The following is a 24,052-nucleotide window of genomic DNA, read 5'->3' on the forward strand; positions in this document are numbered from 1 at the left end:
GACCACAGACCCAATTTACATATTTAATCTCATTATTTCTCTACTCCCCACCAATCCTTACATCAATCTCTTTACTTCCATTACACACACACACACATGCACGCACGCACACACACACACACTCACACACACACACACTCACACACACACACACACACACACAAACACACTCCTTTATTCTTTTTTTTTCAGTCTGGCCCCTCTCCCGTCACACCTTTCCCTTTTTTCATTCATAAATTGATTTCATCATTTTATTCTTTTAACCTTTATGTTCTATAGCCATCATCTATGTGTTTTGTCAATCGCCTGATGAAGGCCCAAGGCCGAAACGTCGTTTTTTGTGTCGTGTTTCACTTTAAAACTCATATTTCCTCCATAGACTTTCACTTTCCTAAGTAAAAGTGTTATTTCCTCCAAGCTTTCATTTCACATTTTGCTTTGTTATTGTTAGTTGAGAAATTGAATGAATAACAAATGAACGTCATCATCGACAATCAGATATCATTCCCCCTCTGTCCTATCGTACAGTATTTTAGAAGAAAATTATAGCTTGGTATTGTAAATTAAATAAAGTTGAGCCATTTAAGTGCAAATAAAACCCTTGCTTTTGCAATAAATTCTTTAGAAAGTAAATAACCCGAAGAAAATCGTAATTATCACCAAGCCGGAAGTGAAGAAGCTATCGTCTCTCACGAGACAATAGACATCCGTCCGACTCTACATCCGATTAGATCGACGATTGAGTAAAAAATAAGGGGAGGACCCAGCAAAATGGTAGCGTATTATACATTTTGAGCCCAATATAACCATTCATGATACTATCTTTTGTGCTGAAATCGTTACTTATATTGATATAAATTGTTAATGTTTACAAATTGGCTACAGAATATGTCGTATCAAGCATTGTTTTCATGTTCAAGTAAAAGTGGGTGTGTTTTCCTGCCACAGCAGTCACAATCAACAAAAGATAAGAAAACATAAAATGAAGGGTTGTATATCTAAATATAATATACTATACATTGGATATTTATCAGCCTGTCGTCATGTGGTAATGTCATTATGAGGACATGTAAAACGTGTCGAAGCTGTAATATCTTAACTAAATTATTTCTCATGAACTTGAACACTTTTTTTCATTGTGATTGTGGAGTGTTGTCTGGTCCCAAAGCCAAATAAAAGTGAATGAAATTGAGATTTGACATTATAGAGATCAACTTGATCAACAAAACGATTGTTTAATTTTGATCTGGTTCGATGGCTTAAAAATTGTTGTTTACACGGTCACCCAATTAACCCAATCCAGCTCACGTCAGTTATAGTTATTAAATTCAATATTTGGGACCAATTTTTAAAGTTAGATTTTAGGTTTATTAATTTAAGTCACGTTAGTTAAGGTGAAAATATGACATACGACATTAATGTGATGTTGCATAAATGATTACTTGCTTGACTTGGTTAACGATAAAACGTGTACACATTGACAGTAATAGTAATAATAGTCTGTTTGTCAGTTGCTTTATTATTTGAAGAGGAAGAGATATACTCATGAAACAATTATGTTGGCTACCTGGTGACGTTTGACTCATACTCATGTAGGTACTAATTGACTACATTTTTAAATGCCCACTGGCATGTCGGGCAGCAATATGGGATCTCCACTTGGCTGTAGGTAGTGCTTGGGCTTCAATAACAACTTTAACAAGGGATTGACTGATCATAGTAAAAGAAAGATCAATAATAGCAAATGAAGGCAAATATATTTTATAATAAAGTAGACATTCTGGGTATTTAAATTAAAGTTTTTGATATTCCTTCATCAAATGTCATCGTTGACTTGACTCATTTTCCCCCAAAAAAGTTCTGCTATGGAACAACATTGGCTGGTACTGGTATCAAGCCTCTGAGCTTTATTGAGGCTGTTGAAGATTCATGACAGGAAAGTGTAATGCTTTTTTTTTTTTTAAACTTAAAAAATGTTTTGTTTTATTTTTCATCTTTTTTTTTTTTCTTTTGGACATGCGTATGGACTGTAATGCTGAGTGTGAATAATGTCAGTCAGTTTATATGAAGAAGAAAGGGAAGTAGAAAACAAATAAAACTTAAACAGTGAGAAGGTATAAACCAAGCTACTAAAATCTTACATTATAAATGAGAATTGTTGATCTGTTGTAAAATTTCTCAATATATTTGTCATTTAATGTGTTTTGTGCATTTCTATTCAGAGTTTCTTTGGCTTTGGTCAAAGTGCTGAAATCGACATTGTACTTGATGGGCAGGAGAGTCGGAGAACAGCAGAAATCAAAACAGAAGATGGAAAGAGGGAAAAACACTATCTATACTTTGACGGAGAAACAGTCTCTGGAAAGGTAAGTTGTTTCACCTTGTGATAGTGAAGCAAGGGTTGGTAATTTGAATTTATATTGATTAAATAAAACAAAAGGCGACATGCTTGGGTAAAAATATCATCCGAGACTGAAATGTGTTTTCAATTCCAGTGTTAAGGGATGCTGTGAAGAACTAAATATGTCACAGGCAACGAGGAGAGAACACCTTTAAGTTAAAGCCCAAATTATTTTCACTTGTTGTGCATCACCTTTTCAGGCACTATTAAGCTTGGTACAATTATCATTGTTGTTAATGTTGCTGTTCTGTGTGTTTTTGTTATTGTTTGTGTTATTATTTTATTAAATTCAAACATCAACAAATTAACAAAAAAAAACCAGGGGAAATGGCAGGTTTGAAAATTGTCACAAGTTCCATTGTGATGGAAGTTTGATAAAATTGAACGATGCTCACTTAAAATAAAAATAAAAATAAAATTTGAAACGAACAACAATGTTTTATATTTTTATTTTATTACAATTGATAACAATACATTATTAAACCAATTCTCATTTCAGGTAAATGTCAATTTGAAAAAAAGTGGGAGTAAATTAGAACACCAAGGAGTAAAGATTGAATTTATTGGACAGATTGGTGAGTAGAATTCAGTAATATTTTTGATCATAGACTGATATTGACACATTTGTCTTTGCTTGCACTGTCAACTTTGGGTTAGCAGTAATATTAGTGGTATTAGCAGTAATATTAGTAGTGGTAGTAAAAATCCTTAAGAGCCATGGGGCCCATTGAGCTGGAGTTTATCCCAGTTTCTATAGCGTGAAACGGACTAGTCTATCGCAAAGTAATTTCTGCCAAATCTAACAGTACAGACTCAGCTACCCATTCACTGCTGGGTGGACAGGGGGGTCAGAAAAAATCTTGACTGCACCCGGGATCGATCTCAGTCCCTTTGCGTGCGAAGCGAGTGCTCTACCAATTGAGCTATTGGGGCTCCTAGTTGTAATACTAGATAGATCTATATAATGTGATGTTTGATAAGTAGAAAACGGTAGGGGCTGCCTGAAGCCTGTGTTCGTGAAAATACTAACGAAAGAGTGAAAATGGAGAGGCTTCGGGTACTCGAAACGTCCATTGTATGTATTGTTCCCATGGTTCGAAGCCTCTCCATTTTCACTCTTTCTTTGATATCTGATAGAATTATAATGATAATAGGCAATGAAAATCCTTTCTTTTTATTGATGAGACATTTTGATTTACAAGGTTTTAGGTTATTTCTGTTGACTCTTCATTATTGGAAGGTTTTTCAAAAGACTTTATTTACACAATTTGCAGACAATGATTTATTATATTAACCCAGCAAAACAGAATGAAATAACACGCGTCAAAAAATAGCAGGAGATATGTCGTTAATTCTCTTTCAAAACTTGAACATTCATTTAAGAATTTGAGGAAAAATAAGTCTGCATTGTGTGAACAAGAATACGTTTGTATCGAAAGATCGGTACAAACATCTGTCGAGTCATCCAGCATATTATTTTGTTTTTGTAGGGAAGAGATGTGACAGGTGAAAATTTTGTTTCTTGCTGAATTCTAAATGACTGAACCTAAGTTTCTAACAGAATTGAAAGAAAATTTAGGCACTCAAGGAACACTTCAGATAATGGCCCTCTGCTTTCCAGATAATGTGCTCTGTATTTTTGTCAATCATTTTCTTCTTAGAATGAAAGTCTTATTAGTGTTAACCGTTTTGTTCTTTATCAAATCTGTTTTATTTTTTGTTTTGAATGATTCTGTAATAAAAAAACCCCCAAAAACCTTGAGCTTTTATACAGCGCAATATCTACTAAACATACTCAAAGCGCTTTTCAAGGGGTTCCTGACCAACAGCAACATGTAGAACTAGACACGATGCTTTTTAGGCGATATTGCATTTTCTCCGACAGAGACAACACTGCTAACGGCCAGGTACTAATTTTACACCTGAGTACGGCGAGAGAATTTGAGTAAAGAGCCTTTTCCAAGGACTCAACTGTGCAACGAGCTAAGCTCGAACCTGGGATCTTCCAATCCCAAAGCGAGTGTCATACCACTGGACCACATACAGGGTGTCCAGCAAGGTCGTAAAGTCGTAAAAAAGTCGTAAATTTAGCATCATGGTCGTAAAGGTCGTAAATGGTCGTAAATTTGCACCCAAGGTGGTAAAAATTTGGCCAAAGGTAGTAAAATCAAATTGTCTGGAAGTTAGTGCTAAGAAAAGGAAACATGAGGAAGTGAAAGAGGTGACCTCAAAGAAAAGAAAACTAGAAATAGACATAGACATGCTTACAAGGAAGGCAGATGACCTAGCTGATGAGGCTGAGCAGAAGGGAGGGACCAAGCAAAGCCATGAGCTCTTAGTGCAAAGCAATGCTTTAATAAAAGATGCCAAGGCCAAAAAACAAGATCTAGCTACAATGGAGGCCTCATTGAAGACCCTGCAGCATGAGCTAGACTCTCTGTAGCAGCAAGATTGGATTAAATAACATTGTACATATTGTATATATAGACTAGTTTATCATTTTGGATTTTAAAACAATTATTACATTATTACTACTCCTAAACACTTCCCCTATTGTGATTGTGAAGCAGAAACATTTATTACTCTATTACTCCTAAATACTTCCCTATTGTGATTGTGAAGCAGGAAACATGATGTTTAAAACAGGATATATATGTACATTGAGGTAAGATAATCATAAGTTTGAATTGTTGGATGATTTAATATTGATTACTTATTAGCCTACATATATTGATTTTTGGATGTGACTTTATATATATATTGGTTAAAGCCTGGTAATTGGTAGTTGGCGCGCAGGCATTTTTCTTTCAAATTCCTAGGTAGTAAATTTTTTTTCCAGGTAGTATATTTGAGGGGGAATATTTGCTGGAGACCCTGACATTGTATGTGGCTTTCATTCCACTTCATGATGTGTTTGATGTTTTAAAATTTGCTGTCTTGATACGATACAAAAGAGAATCTTGCAGACTTTATGTGTCACTTGTATTAACATGAGATTGAACAATCCCTTTTTGTCCCTTCCAGAATTGTATTATGACAGAGGGAACCACCATGAATTCACGTCCTTGGTCAAGGAACTGGCCAGACCAGGGGACCTCACCCAGAGCACCAGCTACAACTTTGAGTTTGCCCAAGTTGAAAAACCTTACGAATCTTACACAGGGGCCAATGTCCGATTACGGTGAGTGTTAGATTCTTCTATACGTTTGTGATTTGAAGGTAGATAAATTGACTATTCCATTCAGAATGAAAATTAGACTTTGATTAAACTTTTGTAGTTCGAATAATTATGTTAAAGTAACTGTCCTCTGTGCATTTCTGACAACCAGTAGATTTGGACGTCCATTTTCTTAATGATCATGATTATTTATAGTTATTCCACACTGTTATTTTTGAAAACATCATTTTTTAAACAACAAAATTATGGATGTTGAATTCAAATTTTTTGTTTTTGTTTTAAGAGGTGACAGTAGGTTGTGAATTACTTTATGTGAATGAAATATTCATCCCCAAGGGAAATTTGTCTTTAGGGTCTATTCCAAGGGAAGATTGGAATAGCCCAGAAAGGGCCTCTAAGAGAGCTATGGCAAGGTGACTTGCTCAAAGCCTGACAGCGAGGTGGGGGAAAACCGACACTAGAATGTCCCATTCCCGTCTGCATGTTTTTATAAGTTGTGTCAAATCTTGATATGGAATGTTCTTTATGACCCTTAGGTAAAGTGGTGGAGAGGAAGGCAGTCTGACACAAGAAGAAAAAAATTCCTGTGTGTTTATAAATAGGTACAGACCTATATTTAAAAAAAAACTTTCCATCATTTTCCATTTTTACTGGCACTAAGATGGCCCTAAAGTGTCACTAATTCTTAAAAACCGCCTAAATATGCCAAATACAAACTACATGTTCTGTATGGGGACGGTAGGGGTGAGTAGGTAGGGTGTCCCGATAAGTCAGTTGGTAGAGTACTTGCTTCACAAGCGAAGGGACCAAGATCGATCCCGGGTGCAGTCAAGATTTTTCTCTGACCCCCCCTGTCCATGTAGCAGTGAATGGGTAGCTGAGTCTGTTAGATTTGGCGGAAAGTACTTTGTGATAGACTAGCGTCCTACGCTGGACGAATTGGTTCTTTAATTTTAACGGTTCTATCGGTTCCTTCACTCTCCTAAAGTCAATCACTAGCTCCTTTGTCTTGCTTATGTTAAGCTCTAGGTGGTGGGCATCACACCAAGACACAAATCTATCAATTTCTTGCCTATAAGCCACTTCGTTGCCATTTGTTATGAGGCCTTGAAGAGCGGTGTCATCTGCAAACTTTATTAAAGGTACACTCATGTTTTGACTTCTTCAGTCATTCGTGTATATTGTGAATAATACAGGGGACAATACACAACCTTGAGGAGCACCAGTATTTGTAGTTATACAGGAAGATTTGTTTTGTCCTAATTGAACATATTGTGCTCTCTCCGTAAGAAATTCGAGCACCCAAGCAATTATCTTCTTCTTCTAGGTTCCATGCCTGGTCCAGGCTTCGGATACTGCATGAATTATCTCTCTCCATTCCTCCCTGTCTCTTGCTTTTTCAAACAGCTCTTGGATTGTTAGGTTGGTGAAGCCTTTCAGTTGGTCTATGAGTGTTTTTCTTTGTCTCCCCCGGGCGCGTTTACCAGGTATTTTTCCACAACTTGCCAGGTATTCATTCTTATCTTTCCTTACTATGTGTCCGAAAAAGGATAGTTGTCGATCCACTATTAAGGGCATTAGTTTCCTTTGTTGGTATGTTTGTTTTAGCACTTCTTCGTTCGTTTTGTGTGCAGTATACGATATTCTCTGCATCCTTCTCAAGCACCACATTTCAAAAGCTTCAATGTTCTTTTGTGTTTCTGCATTTGTAGTCCAGCTTTCGCATCCGTATAACAAGATTGGCCACACGTAGCACTTCAAGACTCGGAATCTAATCCCGAACGACATCTGTTTGTTTTTCAAAATGTTTCCCAGGTCCATGAAGGCCTGTTTGGCTTGAGTTATTCTTGCTCGTATGTCTCGGTTACATCTTCCATCTGTTGTCACTATTGAACCTAGGTATTTAAAACTTTCTACGTTGGTAAGTTGCTCGCCGTGAATCGTTATATTGCAGGTGTTGTTGTTTTCGGGGTTTTTCTGTATTACCATGCATTCCGTTTTGGTGATATTCACTTCCATTCCCTTGGCTTCACTATCTACTACCACTTTGTCAACAATCTTTTGAAGTTGGATTTCTGATGTTGCAATGAGTACCGTATCGTCTGCGTATCTTATATTATTTATGTTGTGACCTCCTACTTTTATTCCCTCCATATTATTTATGCCCCTCATGATTGTTTCTTGGTATAGATTAAACAGATCTGGTGAGGCAACACACCCTTGACGGACTCCTTTCTTAATAGGAATGGAATTTCCTGTAGAGTTTCCGATTTTGATAGATGCCTGCTGGGTGTAGTATAATGTTTGCATGAGTCTGAGGTCTTTCTCATCAGCGCCAATGGAGTGCAGTTGTTTTAGTATTTCTTCGTGGCGTACTCTATCAAAAGCTTTTTTGTAGTCGACAAAACAGAGGTATAGTGGGGTCTGAACCTGTATAGCTCTTTCACTTAAAACACGGAGGAGGTATATTGCGTTCCTTGTCCCTCTGTCAGGTTGGAATCCATATTGTTCTTCTGCGATTTCGGGGTTAATCTTATTCCTTAGCCTGTTGATAATTATACGCAACAGTATTTTGTTGATGTGGCTTATTAAACTTATAGTTCTAAAATTTTCGCATCTGACTGCACCTGCTTTCTTTGGTATTGCTATGAAAATAGAGTTACAGAGATCTTCTGGAATTTTCCCAGTATTGTATATATTGTTGAATAATATGTGAAGTTCATCAATTGCTAGATCTCCTAGGCTTTTTAATACCTCTACAGATATTTCATCAGGGCCTGTTGCTTTACCATCCCTCATTCGTTCCATGGCATGTTCAATTTCACTTTTGGTGATGTTTGGTCCGCTTAATGGTTCTTTGAATTTCAGTGGTGGTTCATTTCTATTTGGATCATTGTACAGTTCGCCTATGTATTCTACCCATCGGCTTTCTATATGTTGTTCTTCAAATAGCAGTTCCCCTTGTTTGTTTTGGATACAACTTCCTGCTGCTTTGCTTTTCCTTTTCCCTGATAGTTCTTTTATTCTTTGGTGAGCTTGTTGGGGGTTGGGTTTGTATTCTCTTTCGATTTCGCAGCATTTCCAGTCTAGATAGTTCTCGTGTGCCTCGATGCATTTGGATTTAATGTGGTTGTTCAATGTTTGGTATTCTGCAGACCCTCTGTTGCATTTTCGTCTTTCTTCAAATAGGTTTAGAATTTCATTTGTCATCCATTCCTTTTTGCTGTTTATTTGAGCTATTGGTAAATGCTTTTCTGCAGTTGCTTTGACACACTTTTGGAATATATCAAATTGTTTTTCACATTTTTCGTTATCAGGTTCACTTTGGCTTTGTATCATGAGTGCATTTTCAAATTCTTCTCTCATTTTTGTTTGTATGCCATTGTCTTTGCATAACCTGTAATCCCTCTTTATTCTACCAGCTGTTCTCTGAATAGCTTTAAACTTTATCCTTACTGTACAAACAACTGGGACATGGTCACTGTCTACATCGGCGATTATATACTTGTTTAAATTCAGACTAGTCAATTTTTGAACAACCAACTGAGGTTGCATTGTATTGAACGCTGAAGAAAAATCCGCAAAAAGCAATCTGCAATAGCTCCTAGCGTGATCTAGATGCCTGTAGATGTTGTTTGTAAACAGCAAAATGGCATCCTCTACGCCACGTCCTGGTTTGTAAGCAAATTGATGACTATCACTCAATGGCATAAACTGATTCCTAATTTTAACAAGAACAAGTTTTTCTAAAGATTTCATGACTATTGAAGTCAGTGCAACAGGTCTGAGATCGTTCATAGTTTCAAGTTTTTCTTTTTTTGGAACAGGAATAATTTTTGAAGTTTTCCAAATTTCAGGGATCGAAACGCATTGGAGGGACCAGTTAAAAATATGTGTATAAATGGGGGAAAGCTGATGGGCACATTCTTTTAATAATTTTCCTTTCAATCCATCCGGCCCAGCAGCCTTCCTCTCGTTTAGTTTCGAAAATACGAATCTCGTTTCTTCTTCACTGACCTCAATAGTCATTTCATCTTCCAAAGCCCTGTCTAATTTATGTTTTTCATTTTCAATATCAAATTTGTTTGCTGTGTCGAAACGTGAATAAAATTTATTTAAAGTTTCAATGTCGATATCTTCTGATATAATCGTGGGCTTTGGATTATAGTTGACAGCAGTTTTAAGCCCCCGCCACATGTCCCGTATATCCCCAGAAGAAAAGCACTTTTCAATTTTATTTTTGTACTTGTCTCTACAACTAGATATTACTCTCTTTATCTCTTTTTGTTTTGTTTTCAGATCTTTTTTGTTTCCACTAGTAAAGAGAGTTTTCTTTTGGTTCAATAAAAGTTTTAGATCTTTTGTTATCCAAGGCTTGTTGTTAGGATAATATTTTATTTCTTTTTTACAAGACACTAGCTGTTCACAGAATTTTAAATACTCACTCACACAGTCATTCAGCTCATCCACACTATCACATGATTCGATAAAAACATTCCAGTCAGTGCATTCAAAACAACCACGCAAATCTTCACACACACTTCCGTTCCAGATCTGTACACTTTTCTTTACTGGTTTTACACGTTTAAAAACAGGGCGGTAGGTGGGGAGTAGCAAGAGCATGCAGTGGTCAGATAAACCTAATGGGGCACGGGGTAAACATTTATAACTATTTTTAATATTACACAGGAATAAATCTAATGTTTTTTTGTCCCTTGTCTCGCAGTCCACGTATTGATGAAGTCCCGGGAGAGTAAAATCGTTACATTGGTTAAAATCGCCAGTGACCATCAATACGGCATCGGGTGACTTAATTTGAATGTCCTGTATTTCTTTCCTCAAAATATTTTTCGCTGTGGTGTTGTCTGATGATGGTGGAATGTAGACGTTGATGATGATGACATGTGTATATTCCCGGGGTAGATAATATGGTCGTGACGAAACAGTAATAAATTCAATATAGTCGTCACAATACATTTTCCTTATATGACAGTTATTGGGGTGGCACCATTTGTTGTTAATATATGTGCACACCCCACCCCCAGTTCGTTTATTTACATTAGTCCGATCTCCTCGAAATAGTGAATATTGTTCAATATCAAAACATGATGATGGTATTTGAGGAGTTCCTCACTACAAATACCTTGGTGTAACGATTGATGACAGGCTCAAGTGGGATGAACACTTGAAAATAATTAAGCATAAGACAGGGATGGTAATCTTTCAGAATTATTAGGATTTCCTATTTTTCACACATTTTCTAGCTTCCCCAAACTATTTAAATATTTCTCAATACCTCACTACCAACAACTCTTGTGATAAGAGATACTGCTGTACGTATATAGAGAATTTGTAGTGTGTATCCATTTCCAATGCACTGAAACACTTATTAACACTACTGTTGTGTCAGTTATGATTATACGTCGTGTATTTAACCATTCAACTTATTTCCACGACAGCTTCCGAATTTTAATTCGGAAGTACTAAGGATTGATAGCGTTCGAATTTCCGAATTTTCCTAATTTTAATTCGGAACTAGATTCACGTCTGTTGTGTAAACAAGGAGGGTTATTTTTAGTTTACCGGAAGCAAAACATGGGATCAGAATCGAAAGTAGAAGATGGTGGGTGCACATCGAGTATTGATGACTGAGCTCTGAAGTTGTTGTTACAGTTTCTTCCTAAGGCTCAGCTGGAATTTATTTCTGTTTCTGTAAGTTATTACTGTGTGGTGCAATCCATTTCAGTCATAATAAGTCTGAAGATACATTTCCCTTAGCCTTGGTCTTTGTGAGAAATGTCTATGGGGCTGAGACTACGATGAACTTTTGACTGTGGTGGGGAAAAAAAATCAAATTTGTTTGTTCTCATTGAAAGCTACACCAATAAAGTAAAAGGCTTTTAAACACGATTCTAAACCTAATAATATAGTTTTGGAATTGTAATGTACTCTAATTGCCTTTGTTATTAGCAGAAGGGTTTGGGACCTGAGAAAATGATAAACATCGGAAAGTGACCATCTTTCCAATTTCAAAATTGGCCTTAGTATGGCTGTTGAAATTTGAGTAAGAGTTTTTATTATTGTCAGATTCATTTAGTCATTGGGGGAATATTTTGACCTGAATTTAATTTTAATGTAAAAAATTAGATGTTGGATTATGTGCAGTGAAAATAAGTTAAGAATTGCAAAATTCTGATTTTTTTCATTATCCCAAACTAATTTAACCCTGTTTAATCCATAAAGATAAGGATAAGATTTACTAAATGGGCACTGATTTAAGCATGAACAACACCAAATAATGGTATTTCCTCCTGACAAAAAGGAGACATAAATCATTAAAATCCATCCAAAAACAAAATAATCTGGATTTTATTCTGAGAGTTATCACTCAAAAGTCCTAAAAATCTTGTCATAATCACAAGGCCATTTATCACCTCATTCCTGGAGTGTCACTGGAGTTTGCCGAAGTAGGTACCTACTGAGATGGTCGATGTAGACTATTGAAATGAGTTCGCAGAATTTCAGAATTTTTTTCAAGTTTGCATTTACATCCCTGATAAGATGTGCAGACGTACATATTTTTTATCAAAACTCTCTCAGTTTAGAATAGATAAAACCCTCTGCACATTATTTTATAGAGCAGTAATTGAAAGTGTTTTGTCATTTTGTATAACAGCTTGGGGAGGCAATTGCTTAGCAGTGGAAAGGAACAAAATAAATTCAAATATTTAAAAATCCATTAAACGCTATATAAATGATGTTGACGATGTAGATCTTTTAAACGAGAAATTTTGTATAAATAAAATAACTAAAATATTAAATGACCAGTATCATCCACTAAGACCATCAATTATTATGTCAGAAAGAAGTGGTCGCCCTTTCTCTATTTCAACGAAAACAGAGAGACACCGAAAATCTTTTCTGCCGTCCAGTATTAGGCTTTATAACAACAAGCAATAATCATTTTATATAATAATTTCTCATTTTTACTTTAAAAAAATAATATTAATTTATTAATTATTTTTTGCAACTTTCAATTTTCAATTTATAGTGACAGTTTTAGCTATTATACAGTTTTGAAATTATTCATATATAAAGTGCAGCTCGTTATAGACTGCTCATTTTAAAAATATATATACATCCTATTTCATATGTATTTATTATCTTTATGTGTAAAATTATACACGTCGTACACAAAAATTTTTCTTTTGGGATGCATAAAGTCTTAAATATTTTTTTTATAATAGTATTATTTATTATTATTATTATTATTATTATTATTATTTATTATTATTTTATTATTTAATTATTATTAATTATTATTTTTTATTATTAAGGATAGCAAGCAATTGCTATCGTCCGTTTCACGCGATAGAAACCGGGATGAACTCTCATCTCCCAGCACCTTTCATTCATTCTCTCTTCTGCTTTTCTTCTCCTAGGTACTTTTTACGAGTGACGATAGTGCGTCGTATATCCGACACAGTGAAGGAACAGGACATCATCGTGCATACCTTGTGTACTTATCCAGAGATGAACTCTAGTATTAAGATGGAAGTTGGAATTGAAGATTGCCTTCACATCGAGTTTGAGTACAACAAATCGAAGTAAGTCTGGAGATGAGCTTTTCACCTTCTTGTTATTTATTCTCTATCGAGATGATTGTCATCATTTGTAGGCAATCTGTGGGAGAAAAAAGAAAAAGACAAATAAATTTGGGTTTTGGTGTAGTGCAATATTCTCTTAATGTCTTAAAGTGCTTTACTAAGGGTGCCAATCCATCAGCAACATGTAACGTGTAGGATGGGACACGATGCCTGTGAGGCGATATCACAATATTTTTGGATGCTCGTCTTACTCCTGAGTGCAATGAGAGAAAGTGTGTAAAGAGCGTTTTTCAAGAACTCCACTAGCTGGACTCAGAGTGAGATTCGAATCAGAGACCTATCGATCTGAAGGTGAGTGTCATAGCATAAGACCAAAAGGGTAGGATGAGAGAGGTACAGGAACTTGGAAGGAGAGAGTGAAGATGGTTAGGTTAGTTGTCTCGCTTATCCGTAAGGCTTATCTTATATCCCCTTTTGTAGTGAAAGGCTATGTGGTCTAGTGGTATGACACTCGCTTTCGGATCGGAAGGTCCTGGGTTCGAGCCTCACCTCACCTCGCTCGGCGCATATTTGAGTCCTTGGAGAAGGCTCTTCATTCACATTCTCTTACCTTACTCAGGTGTAAAATGAGTACATGACCGTTAACAGCATTGTCTCTGTCCGAAAAAATTGTAATATCGCCTAACAGGCGTCATGTCCCGTTCTTAATGTTAAATGTTGCTGTTGGCCAGGGACCCCTTGTAAAGTGCTTAGAGCATGTTTAGTGGGCATTGCTCTATATAAAAGCTCAGCTCAAAAAAGGTTAATGTATATTAAAAGAATGAAATTGACGTCACTCAGCTTTTTTGTTATTGTTTTTTAACTTTGTCATAATGGCAACCGTCGACAACAAAGTTTAGTTTACTTATAAATGTTTGTATGTTATGTTTTTTATCTGACATTTTACCATAATTTGTTACTGATAAATTTTGTGCTGGTTACTGATTTTGACATTTTCTAGTAGGCAGGTATTCTTTATATCAGACCTGCCTAGTACGATGAAAAATTTGTAGAAATATTAAAATTTTGGCTCCAATTTATAACATCATGAGCATCTCTTAAAATAATTAAAACTGAATGAAAATGAAAGTTGATGCCAAACTACATGAGTTAAAGGATTTTGAAGTGTTTTTTAAAATATCCTTGTGATCGGAAATTGTTGATTTTTTAATTTAATTATAGCAACTACAATGTTTATCTCCTGAAAATTACGAAGTAAAAATTATTTTTAGTTGGCAGGGTCTGATATATAATAAGTATTGACTCTGTCGTGGTCATTATTAGGGAGTTTGTAAACCTGGAAAGTATGTCGCCTATGTTGTGTGGGATAAATGAAATGACTACATTTATTATGTTCGTTTTTTTTTTGCTCTGGATTCTATATCAACACCTTAACGGTGTTTTTGTCTATTCTAGTGGGAAGTTGATTAAAAAATTTTGTTCTAGTTTTTTTCTTTTTTTTTTTTTTTTTTTTCGATTATAAGTTTTAATGGAATTTTAACAATAAGATATCCCTCCTACACATCCTAGGGGGTTAATGAAGAATTTTTGTTTGTTTTAAACACTTACTTATCCGAACCAGCGACCACCTGATCTCTAGCCCTTCGGTCTTGTGCCATGACGTAGAAGTTAGACGTCTTTGTAGTTGTTCCAGGTTTGTTTTAAACACGGAATGGGTCATTAAAGATGACAAAACCTGGCATAATTTGTGTCCTTGTTTAAGGCATTTTACTCACTTGAATTTTTACCCTGGCTATACTTATTGCTTCTGTTTTGGTGTAAATGAGTACCAGGCCAAGTAGGCAATGACAGATGTGCGGCTGTACAAATACGCCAAAAAAAAAAAACAAGAAAAAAAAAAGAAGAGAAAAATAGGATTCAACAGGCAATTTAATTATTGTATGAAATAGAAATTTGGCTCCATCAGGTCTGTTCGAGGGAGTAAATAATAAGTGTCGAGGAATATTTTCATTGCATTTTTATCTATCTCTTAAAATTTTTTTTTCTTTCCTTCTTACAATCCCTGCTTGCTTTGCGACCAACTCAATAACATTGAAATGTAAAAAAAAAAATCAAAACAAAAGATATCACTTGAAAGATGTTATAGTGGGCAAGATCTATTTTCTGTTGGTTCGAATCAAAATCCGCTATATGGAACTGGCTATTGTGAGAAGAGAAACTACAGGGGCAGGTAACTCCAGTGTACTTGATAGCCATCTGAATATTTGTGTAACCATATACCTGTATAATGTTTTTATGTCTTCATTTCTTTATCAATATATTCACTTTTTATCAATGGATTACTTTCATGCTTCTTGTCACAAATTTTCTTTTTCTTTGATATCATATAACATGTGATTTGATTTCTGTGCTTAAATGTCGTATTTTGGATTTTAGTTCTTTTGACATCAACATTATCCGTATTCTTTGGTTTTCAGTTCATTTTTCATACCCGTCTAGCATGCTGCATTATTTTGGCATCCATTTTTAAAGTTATTTTTGTTGTCAACTTTTAAATGTCTTTTTCTCAAATCTCTCTCGTGTTTCAGTTTCTGGCCAAAATAGAACGTGTAAAAACAAACAAACATCTTGCACATGTGTTGCAAATTTGTTAAGCTATGTTAATGTGTCCCCTTTGATGAAAGAGTAGTGTCCAAAATAAATGTAACAGATTAAAAAAAAACCCAAACAGTTTCTAGAATTCTTAAGCATGGAACATTTCAGGCTCAAAACTCTTCTTGGGGAAATAACAAAAACAAAACAAATGTCCTTTTTTACTACTATGGTTTGTTAGACCAATGAAATACTCCAGATGACAAAGGATACATATCTAATAAAGGATACACAACTCTCTTCTTGTAAACAGATTTGAACCAATAACTCTTATGGCCCTTTTAGACGTACAGACTTTTCGTATGCGGTCCAATGGATTTCTATAAATTGTGGATAATTGACCAAAACTCATGAAAACTGAGCGTGTAAACGAGGAATTTCAATCTTGTCCAATGGCTGTCCGCCCAACCTCCTGATATCAGGAGCTGCCTGATATTTTCCTGTCATCGTGTCGGCGGATCATTGCGGTTGATTAGTTTTCACTGAAGTCCCTCTTACTTCAAACCACGGAAAGGGGTCTCTCTCTATTCAGTGAGTGAAGTTCACTCATTTATTTGTGCTGTGCAGTTGTGTGTGGCGGTGGTGTGTATGTGTATGTGTGTTGTCCCAGATCCGACGCAGAGCAATTTTCTGTACGTCTATGTACGTCTAAATGGAACTTCTCTCATCGACATCTGTCGATTCGCGGTGACCCACATCCACCACGTCAAATCCATGTTCGTCAGACCGGGTACGAAAAGTCTGTACGTCTAAATGGGCCATTAGGCCTGTTTGTTCAAAGTATACTTTGGGTTACTTTTTATTTTATTCCTTACAAAATATTTTCTCTCAATTGTATGGAAACTTACATTGCCTCATTTTTTTCTTTTTATGGTATAATAGTTTCTGTTTGTTTTAATTTTTATGGAAACTTAGATTTTGACTCAGTTTTTTCTTTTTATGGTGCTATAGTTTGATCTCAATTTTATGGAAACTTAGATTGTGACATTTTCTTTTCTTTTTTTTGCTGCTTTTCATGGCACAACATTTTCTGCAAATATTATTGTGTTTATTTTTGGACAAATCTACAAATCCTTTCTCCCCCCCCCCCTCCACACACACACCTTTCTGTTCTGTCTCTTTAGCACCAGACAGATTGATAGTAATTTGACCTTTCACTTCTCCGTTTCTCATTTTTTTTCATCATTGTATTTTCTTGTTCGCCAATATTTTGAGTTTTTGGTGTGATTTTTTTTCCCTTTATTTTCTTGTTTTGGTTGTTGATGTGACTTTTAATTTTCCAGATACCATTTAAAAGACGTGATTGTGGGTAAAATTTACTTCTTGTTGGTGAGGATCAAAATCAAGCACATGGAATTGCAAGTGATAAAACGCGAATCCACAGGAACAGGTATCTGTTGTAAAATGAAACCAGTTAACTGCCGTACTCTGAAAAGATATGTGTTCAAACATTTGGCCAGAAAACTCGTCCTTCAAATATCGATTGATTAAAATGACCCTCATCTTGGGAAAAATTCTGAAACGTGGGACTTTATAAGATCTTGCAATGTTACAGGTTTTGAGAGTTTTTGCCAAGACGAGGGTCATTTAATCAATGAATATTTTTGAAGGATGAGTTTTCTGGCCAAATTTTTAAATACATGTATTTCGAGAGTACAACAGTTAATTGGTAAATATAGAATTTAATCAATCACCAGATCTGATATTCATTACCACCGCTGCAATGAACAAATTCGGACTCTAATTTTTATCCCTATTAATCCAGTCATCTCTCCTGCCCCCCCCAACCACCCCCCCCAAAGAAAAAAAGATGTAAAAAGAGTCTTAAATGATTAAGTACCAATACGTTTGATAATGTTGTTGTTCAGCTCATAACTGCTGGAAAGTTACTGTTTTTCCACAAACTTTTACAATATTTTAGCTGCAGTTGATAAATTTTTTTGGGACTTGTTTTTAAAAAAATGTAGGTCCAAATATTGGAAAGTTGACATTGTCAGATTTTGATCTTGACCTCATCACTAAATATCATAAGATGATACATAGAGTGAAATGCTCTTCGTGTCAAATTAATCTCCCTAAACAGTGAACGATCACTGACGATATATTTAGACCATAGAAATTAAAATCCTATCATTAAAAACTTAAAGATGTGTCTGCTGTCTCGAATAAAGCTTTCCTGACTTGATAATCCTGAATGAATTAAAAAAATTACGTTTCAAATTATTTTGTCACTTTCACGTTGTAGAGGAGTATCAAGGAGTGACAATCTATCCAAACGTCAGTCAATTTCAGAATAACATCTAATATTATTGCATAATTTTAAGGATTTTATGTTTTAAGTTTTGCCATTTTATTTATAAAGTATTTTAATTTTTAGTTGGATTTTTTATCAAATATTAAATGTTGGTTTTGATAGTTTGTTGTGGACACTTTTCTTTTTTTTTTTTAGTGTATAAATATTGTATGTAGAAATTGTTGTTTTATAACAATAAAAATTAAAATGGATTTATGAATAGGACTTTATTTTTTACAAGGCCGAAAAGGTATTCAGATTAAATGACATTAGCTTTTGTTTTTATTCTATTGTGGTCATGACCTATGTGATATCTCTTTCATTTGTTTAACTTTGCATTGATGTATTAGATGATATTGGATTAATTCTTGTACAACGAAATTAAGAAAATATATAGATTGTAGCAATCAGCAGTACATTTTTACATGTCATAATATTATTTTAAAAAAAAAGAGTGATTGTTTGAAAGATAAAAGAAAGTTAGAATAACGGGAATAGAGTGTTATTTTCTAGATCTGTATTTGCTTGGTTTGAAATTGTATGATTGTTGTTGTAAAGTTAATTTTGTTTGGGTTTAGATATTTTATATTTATATTGAATGTCCAGCTTTGTTTATCTCATTGTTGTCCAAACTGTAGCTATGCCTGTAATAAACCCTTTTATTTTATTATATCTTTGTGTAAATTGATAATTATTTAATTGATAAAAGTAAAATTGAAAGACTTGATGGATCTAACACTGATGTATATATTTAGATAAGATTCCTATATTATAATAACAACAAATACATACCTGACATTTATACAGATTTTAGCGATATTTACAGAGGAATTTTGTGGGGGAATCAAATACGGATTGATTTGGATTTATTCCTTCAGAGCTGAATTTTTAAACTGAAATTTTTGAGAGGAGAAAATAACGTATTTTTGCTCAAAATTGGAAATGTGTCATATTGAACTAAGCTTCATCACTCTTATAGCATTTTAAAGTAATAATTAATACAAATAGAAAATAGAAGCTTGCATTATGGTTTAATACAAATTTTTTTGTTTTTGAAATTGGATTAAAATTTGTTAAAAGTTTTCATTTTCGTTAGCTGTGGCAGGATATTTCAGTCTGCTAAGTTACTTCATTGATGAGAGGAAATGGTTTTGACTATGATTTTGAAAAGAAAAGATATGAATATGACATTTTCTCTTGCAAATCCTCTCTCCATTCTACGTAGGACAATTGGAAAGTTCTGATAGTTGACCTGAATAAGTGTGAGCGTGTATGAATAGGAAACAGTGCCACACAAAGCGGGAAAGAAAAATGCAATTAAAAAAAAAAGAAAAACATCCCAATATACCAGCCTGCTTCAAGGCACAAGCTGATTCTTTTGTAAGGGTATTTTTAAATGCATTTTTCTTTTCTGTCATCTGGCACACACTTTTTTCCAGATCTTTAGGTTTTCTAGAATATGGACTCTTACAAGGGCTATGTATGTCAGGTTTTCTAGTATTAGACTTATTCAATCGTGACACAGATGGTTCGAACATTACAGTGTACAACTTTGGAACAACGAAGGAAGTAATACAAACTGACAATGCTCTATTGCGTTTTCCACAACATTGTAGCAATAACACCAAACAACCTTAGTCCAGCAACGACGAGATCAAGAATAAGGGGACATGATCTAAAATTCACAGTGTCGCGCTCCCGAATACAAAGTCGTGAACAGTCGTTCTTCCCCTCTTCTATTCACTTGTGGAATAACCTACCACCTGTCGTAAATATAATCACCACAGAACAGTTTAAAGAAAGGCTAATTCACTACTATAGCATCCTGAAGTGTAAAACATCAAGACGCTTACCTACATTTTACAAATTATGAGAAGAAAGAAAGAAATGGCTGAGGAATCGTGTATTTTTGACAGTCGATCAAGGCCTTGAGTTGTTAAATAATATTATTCATGCCCTTCTTATCTTTTTCCATTGATTCATTTTTTTGGACATGACATTTATTGGTAACTTGTATTTCTTGTAATGAAAATGTGAATTTATGTTTGAAAATATGAAAAAAGTAGGCTTTTATTATTTTATTATTAATGTTAAAAAAGTTAAAAGTAAAATTTCATGATACTTATTAGTTGGCGAATATAACTTTATATAGTAATCTTAGATCAAGGGACCGCAAAACAAATCATCCTTATAGGATATTTAATTTACAGGACAAGGAAAAATTTAGGCTAGTCATGAAACAGCCCTAGATAATTTAAAAGGTGTGCTGGGGCATATTTTCCACTGCTGAGACTGCATTTTAGGTTTTGTAATATTTTAGTTGATAAATATTTTTTTTTCTAAAATTAAACAAAAAAGTGTGATCCTAATTTTACTAAGTAAAAAAGTCAAACCAGATCACAAATGAAACACACTTTGCATGGATGCAACATACCCGACAGTTTGTGCAGATTGTTACTCGCGTATTATTAAATTAATAGGTTCACAACTACTTTGTACCCAGCATTGAAATAGGGACATCATTTGTTTACCTAAAAACAAACAAATAAGCAAATTAAAATCAAAGCCTAGTCTTTCATGAGTCTGGTGTGTAGTTTTACTGTGGAATCCAAACTCTAAAACGTCACTGTCTGCTCTCTATTTCCTCCAGGACCAAACACATTCAATGAGAATGACACAATAGCCAAGTATGAGATTATGGATGGTGCTCCAGTCAGAGGTGAGTTTTTTAAATAAAAATGTAAACTTGAACGTAAGCTTCAATTTTAATATACGAAAACAGATAAAATGGACGTTTCGGGTTTCCCTCTTTATCAACAAAACAGGATGAATGACACACTACAGACGAATGAGATAATGTGGTAGTGACGTTGTTAAGATGAATCTTTTTTACTGTCCCATATTCTTTCTTTTTACTGGAGCTAATATAACCTAAATGTGTTGCAAGCGCCATAAAACCCTTAATAATAAACACATGAGGTCCCAATTGCTCAGAGGTAAAGCAATTGTGACCCATCGTCTCAAAACAGTATTATGTAGGAACGAACCATATGCCTAAAAGTAGCAATGACTATGAAAAATGTTTTTTTCTTTTTTTTTGAGGAAAATTTTTGTCTAAAATCAAAGCCCCATCTTCACTGAGTAAAAATGTTTTTGAATTTTGAAAATCCATTCATAAATAAACAAGTTATGCAGTTTCAAAGGTGTCATTTATTTGGATGACCCGCAAAGAGGAAAAAAACGCGAAAATATGGGACGCTTTTTCAGCATTTTTTTTCGACCTTTGGTTGTATCTTGCGTAATAAGTGGATTAAAAGATTGAAACTTTAAGAGCAAATTAGGATGGTGTTTTGTAAAATACAGGAAAAGTACTCGTCATATTCATATGAAATTTTACAACCAAAAAGAAGAAATGTTCATGTTTTACCTTGTCAGCAACAAAACCTCCACGCCCGGTAGTTTTAGAAATATTTTACTCCAAAGAGTAAAAATCTATTTTTAACGGTCTTCTGGTAATCGCACGAGTTTTGACATAATCTAAAATGACCTTTTTTCTAACTGTGTGCCAACTTTCAGTCATATTCATCGATAAACAGCGTCGTAATTCATTTTTTAAAATAGCATATACGAAACGGCTTCGTCCCATATTTTGTCGCGAATTCGGGCACTTCGTGAGCGAAAAAGAGGCCCAAAGATTTGTGCGGGATAGTCACTGCTACTAAAAGCCAGATTAAATGTTAAACTGGTCAAAAATATAAATTGTTGGCATTAGCACCCTAAAACATGGTATCTATTCTCCTCAATAAAACATACAAACTCAACACAAGTCTGATATTTCTGGCTATAAATTCAATTTTCAACATCTTAACCAACCCGACTTAATACATTTTGAGGCGAAGGGTCACAGTTGTCTCAAAAGCAGATGGATCAGTATCCGTCTCACGGTGCAGTTGAGATATTTATTTTTCTCTCACATTTCTTCCCCCCTACAGTGGATCAGATGGCTGGGTCTATTAGATACAGTGAAAATTACTTTTCAGTAATTTAGCATATTTTCTGAAGGGAAGCAATCGACATGTACTACTTATTTACAGGTCTGACAACCCAAATTGTCATGGGCTCATTGTTGTAATGAAATACCTCTCAAACCAACACAAAGTATTGCCCATGACAACAATGTTAACTCACTCAATCCTAGAGATTTTTGCTACTTTTAAAAAGTGGAAAAAAAAAACGTATTAAAAATGAGCATGTACATAGATAGTTTTATTCAACTACCATTAACATGCAAAAACTAAAAACATTAACTTTGATTCTACGCCTATAATTTGTCCCATAAAAATGTAATTAATAGGCATGGGGTAAAAACGGATATAGTCGGTGTTAGGGTTGAGTGAGTTAAATCAAGCCCATAATTGCATTCGGTATCCAGACCTGAAAATTTGTAAACGTTCGGTAGCAATGAATAACCACTGACTGATAAATGCTTCAGAAATGGGTATAAAATTCCAGCTCCATGGGCCTTACGATTCTGAAGGACTCCATATTTATGACTTTTTAGTTCTGTCAAAGTTGATGATGATCGCTCTCTCATTCGATTATTCCCCCTCTCCCCATCCCCCCCCGTGTTATGATGTATTATTTTGGTGAAGAGATGATTGGTTGTGAGATTGGATATTTTAGATATTAACTCAAAGAAGATTTAAAAACAATGACGCCATTTTTATTGACCGGTAAGTTAAGGGAGGAACAGGAAGTACAGAATCCCTTGTTTATTATTATTACAAACGTAGATCGTACATTCTGTACTTCATTAATACATAAAATTATCATTATCATTATTAATACATGTAAGAACAAGGTACAGATGAGTTTATAATCAATACCCCGCCCACTTTTTCTTTTATTTTTCCAGGTGAGAGTATACCTATTCGTCTTTTCCTGAGTGGCTACGAGCTGACACCAAGTATGAGAGATATCAACAAAAAGTTTTCCGTTCGATACTACCTTAACCTGGTGCTTGTCGACGAAGAGGAGAGAAGATATTTTAAACAGCAGGTTAGTTCATTTCTCAGTGATTGATAGGGTTTTATAATATAGTCAACAAATATGAATATATAATGTGGTCTAGTGATATGACACTCGCTTTCGGATGGGACGGTCCTGGGTTCGAGCCTCGCTCGGCGCATAGTTGAGAACTTGGAAAAGGCTCTTTCCTCACATTCTCTAACCGTACTCATGTGTAAAATAAGTACCTGGCCAATAACAGCGATGTCTATGTCTGAAAAAATTGTAATATCGCCTAGCAGGCGTCATGTCTCGTTCTACATTTTACGTGTTGCTGTTGGTCAGGGACCCATTGTAAAGTGCTTTGAGCACGTTGAGTGGATATTGCGCTATATAAAAGCTCAAGCTGTCGTTACTGTTATTTATTACTATTACTGCTATTATCATTATTATTATTATTATTATTATTATTATTATTATTATTATTATTATTATTATTATTATTATTATTATTATTATTATTATTATTATTCTCATTATCACCATAACTTAGAATATTTTCTTATTTTCCCTTTGGCCCTATAGGAGATAACCATATTCAGACGAGTGGACAAAGCACGCAAGAATTACCAGGCCGCCCTGTCCCATCACAATCCATCGCTGCTCTCCGACGGCGGCGGCGTCAAAAACAAACAGGCAAGCAAAGACGAGGACGGGGAAGTGGAGGGGAATAGCAAGGACGATAAAGATGCGGAAGATTAACCACCTGTTCATTTCTAAAGATAACGAAAAATACACACGTCAATACAATAGATAGAAATCTTTTACTTGCAGTTTTATTGTTTTCACTATATTTTATATATATATAAATGATATATATTATTTTATTCATTTACTTATTATTATTATTATTA

The 24,052-nt window shown here is 34.7% G+C and overlaps 1 protein-coding gene across 2 annotated transcripts; it reads left to right on the forward strand.

Moving 5' to 3' along the window:
* The first annotated feature begins 649 nt into the window (after positions 1–649).
* On the forward strand, positions 650–24,050 carry LOC144978000 (vacuolar protein sorting-associated protein 26B-like). Of its 2 annotated transcripts, none has more exons than XM_078923413.1 (9): positions 650–774; positions 2,223–2,366; positions 2,901–2,976; positions 5,426–5,582; positions 13,022–13,186; positions 15,310–15,416; positions 20,782–20,850; positions 23,047–23,189; positions 23,724–24,050. In XM_078923413.1, exons 1-9 carry the CDS (start codon positions 772–774, stop codon positions 23,898–23,900), a joined length of 1,041 nt encoding a protein of 346 aa, XP_078779539.1. In that variant the 5' UTR covers positions 650–771; the 3' UTR covers positions 23,901–24,050. The 2 variants fall into 2 exon arrangements, with proteins under 2 accessions (XP_078779539.1, XP_078779538.1); XM_078923412.1 differs by lacking the exon at positions 15,310–15,416 and adding an exon at positions 17,122–17,228.
* The last annotated feature ends 2 nt before the right edge of the window (positions 24,051–24,052 follow it).

This window comes from Berghia stephanieae, chromosome 8 (assembly GCF_034508935.2).
Source record: "Berghia stephanieae isolate SIO BIC M18660-M18661 chromosome 8, UCSD_Bste_1.3, whole genome shotgun sequence".
Taxonomy (NCBI): domain Eukaryota; kingdom Metazoa; phylum Mollusca; class Gastropoda; order Nudibranchia; family Aeolidiidae; genus Berghia; species Berghia stephanieae.

What these genes read in the sequence shown, in the direction of transcription:
- LOC144978000 (XM_078923413.1), top strand. An exon ending in GAGAAACAGTCTCTGGAAAG is followed by an intron (nt 2,367 to 2,900) that starts GTAAGTTGTTTC and finishes TTCTCATTTCAG; the next exon opens with GTAAATGTCAATTTGAAAAA. An exon ending in GGATGGTGCTCCAGTCAGAG is followed by an intron (nt 20,851 to 23,046) that starts GTGAGTTTTTTA and finishes TTATTTTTCCAG; the next exon opens with GTGAGAGTATACCTATTCGT.